This window comes from Doryrhamphus excisus, linkage group LG10, assembly GCF_037039965.1.
Source record: "Doryrhamphus excisus strain RoL-2023G ecotype Guam linkage group LG10, RoL_Dexc_Guam_v1.1, whole genome shotgun sequence".
Lineage (NCBI taxonomy): Eukaryota > Metazoa > Chordata > Actinopteri > Syngnathiformes > Syngnathidae > Doryrhamphus > Doryrhamphus excisus.
In genome coordinates this window covers 15,898,359-15,904,065 of record NC_136366.1, presented here as the reverse complement: position 1 = coordinate 15,904,065, position 5,707 = coordinate 15,898,359, and the positions used below count along the sequence as shown (strand labels likewise).

General features: G+C 48.5%; 1 protein-coding gene across 1 annotated transcript; it reads left to right on the top strand.

The window, feature by feature from the left end:
• Positions 1 to 281: 281 nt before the first annotated feature.
• On the top strand, positions 282 to 3,305 carry LOC144901189 (uncharacterized). The gene has a single exon (XM_078794387.1). It carries the CDS (start codon positions 282 to 284, stop codon positions 3,216 to 3,218), a length of 2,937 nt encoding a protein of 978 aa, XP_078650513.1. The 3' UTR covers positions 3,219 to 3,305.
• The last annotated feature ends 2,402 nt before the right edge of the window (positions 3,306 to 5,707 follow it).

The window sequence follows — 5,707 nt, the reverse complement described above, 5'->3', positions numbered from 1 at the left end:
AGGCCAGGATGGGCTGCACGAGGAGGAAGCAAGTCGAGCAACGCACAGAGCCAGCACCCAGTACTGACTCTGGTGAGACGGAGGAGGAGCAGGAACCGGAGTCACCCCACAGTGTCCAGAACCTCCAAGCTCAACATGCTGCACCAAGCAAACCATCTGAACATCGCCGGGTCTTATGGCCATCCGCAAACAAGGAGACAGAGTGGCGCCAGTTTGACGAGGATGTGGATGCTACTCTCGAGTCATCATGCAGAGGGGAAGTAGACCAACGACTGCAGTTAATGAGCACAGTGATCATCAGCATTGGTGCTGAGAGATTTGGTACCAAACAACCAAAGGCTCAGAACATCGCCAGGCCAAACCGGCGCGAGACTAAGATGTCACAGCTCAGGAAAGAACTGAAGGCCCTAAGACATCAGTACAAGAGGGCAAGTGAGGAGAGAAGACCAGCCCTGGCAGAACTCAGGGACATCCTGAGGCAGAAGCTCATCTCCCTCCGACGAGCTGAGTGGCACAGGAGAAGGGGCAGAGAGAGGGCGCGCAAGCGCACTGCCTTCATAGCTAATCCCTTCGGATTTACCAAGCAGCTGCTGGGGCAAAAACGGAGTGGGACCCTTACTTGCCCAGAAAAGGAGATAAACCAACACCTCAGTGACACATACAGTGACAACAGGAGAGAGGAGGATCTGCCCCCCTGCAGAGAAATAACCACACCACCAGAACCCTCCTTCCAGTTCAACATCAAAGAGCCCTCCTTGGTAGAAGTCAGGAACACCGTCCGAGCAGCACGGACAAGCGCAGCCCCAGGCCCAAGTGGAGTGCCGTATAAAGTGTACAAGCACTGCCCAAGACTCCTGGAGAGGTTGTGGAGACTCATCAAGGTGGTATGGCGGAGAGGGAAGGTCGCCAAGCAGTGGCGACATGCAGAGGGCGTCTGGATACCAAAGGAGGAAAATGCAAGCAACATCACGCAGTTCCGCACCATCTCCCTGCTCAGCGTGGAGGGCAAAGTCTTTTTCAAGATTCTCGCCAACCGGCTAACTGAGTACCTCCTGAGGAATTCTTACATAGACACCACGGTGCAGAAGGGAGGAGTTCCAGGCATGCCAGGCTGTTTGGAACATACAGGGGTGGTCACCCAGCTGATCCGGGAGGCAAGAGAAAGCAGAGGAAATCTGGCAGTCCTTTGGCTTGACCTTGCCAATGCCTACGGATCCATTCCACACAAACTGGTAACAACAGCTTTGACAACACATCACGTTCCAGCGAAGATCACTGAACTCATACAGGACTACTACAGCAGCTTCAGTCTGAGGTTCACCTCTGGGACAGCAACATCGGCATGGCACCGCCTTGAGAAGGGCATCATCACTGGTTGCACCATATCAGTGACGCTCTTTTCACTGGCGATGAATATGCTTGTCAAGGCAGCAGAAGTGGAGTGTAGGGGCCCCCTGTCCAAATCTGGCGTTCGCCAACCTCCGATCCGAGCCTTCATGGACGATCTGACGGTCACAGCAACATCAGTGACAGGGTGCAGGTGGCTTCTCCGTGGACTGGAAAGGAGCATCACTTGGGCGAGGATGATGTTCAAACCAGCCAAGTCCAGGTCCCTGGTCCTGAGGAAGGGGAAAGTTGAGGATAAACACCGCTTCAACTTGAATGGAGTCCCCATTCCATCAGTGTCGGAGAAGCCTGTGAAGAGCCTGGGGAAGATCTTCGACAGCACGCTGAAAGACAAGGCAGCGGTGCAGTCAGCCAACGCAGAGTTGAAGACCTGGCTATCAGTAGTGGACAGGTCGGGCCTCCCGGGGAAGTTCAAAGCATGGATATACCAGCATGGTATCCTGCCGAGACTCCTGTGGCCACTACTGATCTATGAAGTCCCAGTATCCACGGTGGAGGGCTTCGAACGCAACATCAGCCAGTACCTGCGCAGGTGGCTAGGCTTGCCAAAGAGTCTAAGCAGCATCGCTCTGTATGGGAATACCAACAAGCTGCAACTCCCCTTTACTGGCCTGACCGAGGAGTTCAAAGTCACCAGAGCCAGAGAGGTGCTGCTGTACAGGGACTCAGCCGACACCAGAGTCTCCTCCGCAGGCATCACGGTCAGAACGGGGAGGAAGTGGCGGGCGCAAGAGGCAGTCGACCAGGCTGAAGCAAGACTAAGGCATGGCGTCTTAGTAGGCTCAGTGGCAGTTGGACGAGCTGGTCTTGGTTGCCACATAAGACCACGCTACGACGAGGCCCAGGGACGAGAGAGACGTCAGATGGTGCAGGGAGAGATCCGTGCAGAGGTGGAAGAGGAACGCCGAACCAGGACAGTGGCCATGCGCCAGCAAGGAGCATGGACTAATTGGGACCAGGCATCGGCACGGAAGATCACCTGGTCAGAACTTTGGAAGTCAGAACCAGCCAGACTCAAGTTCCTGATTCAGGCAGTGTACGATGTGCTCCCAAGTCCATCAAACCTTCATAGCTGGGGGCTAGCAGAAACCCCAGCATGCCCACTGTGCTCGGCACGGGGTTCCCTGGAGCATATCCTGAGCTGCTGCCCGAAAGCCCTGGGAGAGGGGAGATACACATGGCGCCATGACCAGGTGCTGAAGGCAGTAGCAGACACCATCTGCACCGGGATCCAGCAGAGCAAGCACCAGCCCCAGAGTAGGCAGAAGATCACCTTCGTCAGGGCTGGGGAGAAACACCCGGCAGGACATAAAGTACCGACCGGGCTGCTAGCCACAGCCCGTGACTGGAGGTTGCTCGTGGACCTCGGGAGGCAACTGAAGTTTCCAGAGCACATAGCCAGGACGTCACTGAGGCCAGACCTGGTCTTAACATCGGACGCAACGAAACAAGCGGTGCTGCTGGAACTTACAGTCCCCTGGGAAGACCGGATGGAGGAGGCCCACGAGCGGAAGAAGGCCAAATACCTGGAGCTGGTGGAGTTGTGTAGAGAGAGAGGCTGGAGGGCCCGCTGTGAGCCCGTAGAAGTGGGCTGCAGAGGCTTTCCAGGGCAGTCGTTACATCGAGCACTCAAGCTCCTTGGCATCAGAGGGCTGCAAGAAAGAAGGGCCACCAAAAACATCAGCGAGGCAGCCGAAAAAGCCTCGAGGTGGCTGTGGATCAAGAGGGGAGACGCATGGAGTAGCACGCTGCTTGGACACAAACCGGGGCCTGATCACCCCCGGTTGGGTCGCCTAGGTGAGGGTGTCTGAAGATCAAAGACCCGAAACACCCAATGACCGTAGGTCCTTCACTGAGGATGTGTCCAAGCCGCACCCTTTGAGGTGTTTCATCAATCTAATGCTTCATGGGCATGTGTTAGGATTATTGCTGGTTAGATACTGTAGACATCAGTTTTTCCGTCGGGTTATGTTCCGCAACCACTTTTTTCTCATGCTTTGAACCCTGCGGTTTATTCAGGGATTTGTGGTTAAAAGAACTACACTTCTGCAGTGAATTGTAAGCTTTGTAATCTTACACAGCAATCGTGTTTTCATCTGAAAAACCTTAAGTAAGTTTGATCAAGTGTATAATTATTATGGCTTCTGTTTGAACTGCTTGGCAGATGTTGAGAAAAAAAAATCCCGTTTCTTCATCAGAGCTAAATGACCGAATGACACTGGCAACGTTGGAATTATTTATTTGCAAGGTTTATAGTGTGCATAATGCTTCATGGGCACGTGTTAGGATTATTGCTGGTTAGATACAGTAGACATCAGTTTTTTCGTTCATGGCGATTCATGGTGTATGTTTGGTGGTGGTCAGAGATTGATAGCTTCCGTCAGGCTACCCCTAAACAATTATTCATGTAACTATGCCTGAACAGGACAATGCAACCGCACATACACACACACGCCAACCGACACACACTAGCGGGTGTTTGGTCTTTTACATTCCTTTCTTTGTGAGCAGCAGTTTGAATTACCCTCATCCTCTGTGTTTGACATTCTTTCCTTTTTTGAAGCCTTTCTTTGTCAAACGTCTTTATTGCCTGGCCAATTAGCATAGCTCCAAGTGATACGACACCTGTGTGTTTCCCACACTACAGGACAGGACAATTTCCCTGCATGTGGACACCTATACAGGGTTTGTTCATTAGATTAACCAAAGCCTCCACACTCGGGGCAAAAAGCAGATAATAGACCAGACAGAAACACAACATGAAACCAGAGGCGTGGGGAGCATGTCAATAAGGTGAGAAGCAACAACAACCTGGCAACCAGGACATTCCACAGTCACATGATGGCCAGGGTCGAATTGTGGATTGGTGTGTGCCGTTTATTTAGGCCACACATACACACATAAGATGTTGTTATTTTTGGAATTCGGGGTGTCCGTGAATGCACCTTGAGAATGAGGATGTGTTTTTCCCAGGGCGAACAGACTAGAAACATGTTACGTGTTCAGGTGAGAATAAAGTTATAAAAGCTGTCAGACAGGCATGGCTTCTCATGATGCGCATGAGGTTACAAATTTTAACGTAATTAGTGAAAGAAATTATTTTCCACCATTAATGCATGACTTGCATTAAAAGTGGGTTCACAATGGGTTCCACTCCCAAACGGCATATATAATAATATGATATAATATAATAAATAACAGTTTGGTTATGACTTGTCGGTTGTCCTGGGAAAGGTTGTCCTTGAACTTAAGTAAAACTAAAATCGTGCTGTTTGGTAACAGCAGAAAGTACACTCACCAGCAAATACAAATAGACGGTGTGGACATTGAAAGGGTGAACGAAAATACATTTCTGGGGATCACAATAGATGAAAATATGAGCTGGAAACCTCATATTACAAATATACAACATAAGGTGGCCAGAAATATTTCAGTATTGAACAAAGCAAAATTTGTTCTCAATCAGAAATCACTCCACACTCTTTATTGCTCTGTGGTTCTACCATATCTTACTTATTGTGTGGAAATATGGGCTAATAACTATAAAAGCAATCTTCACTCGCTAAATGTACTGCAAAAAAGGTCAGTAAGGATAATTCATAATGTCGCCTACAGAGAACATACTAACTCCTTATTTCTAAAATCACAAATACTTCAACTTGCTGACATAGTTCATCTTCAAACAGCTAAAATAATGCATAAGGCTAAAAACAACCAATTAGCTAAAAATGTCATCCAATACTTCTCTACAAGAGAGGAGAAATATGATCTCAGGGAAGAAGTACATTTGAAACACTTCTATGCTAGGACTACGTTATGCTAGCCATAGCATTTCAGTATGTGGAATCAAACTATGGAATGGATTGAGTAAGGACCTCAAACAATGCACAACGATGAGCCAATTCAAGAAACAATACAAGCAGTTGATGTTTGCTAAATACAAGGATGAAGAGTCTTGAACCAGTCATGATGTGCTATATATATCACTATGTTGACACTTACTATGGTACACATTATTACATTGGATGCTCATATCACCTCGTAACAAATTAAAAATTACAAAAAAAACCCTTAAGCTATATTAGGAAAGCAGGAAGTGAACAAATGTAACAGTTACTGATTGTAAAAGTACCAGATGGAGGGGTAGGATTTAATAAGCTTTGCTTCTTCCTACTCCTTTTGGACATGTGGAACTGTGAACTGATTATGGGATGCACTCAATTGTAATCTGATGCATGTTCAAATGAAAGAAAACCATTACCATTACCATTACCATTACCATTACCATTATTATTACCAA

What these genes read in the sequence shown, in the direction of transcription:
- LOC144901189 (XM_078794387.1), top strand. Translation starts at nt 282, where the DNA reads ATGAGCACAGTGATCATCAGCATTGGTGCTGAGAGATTTGGTACCAAA.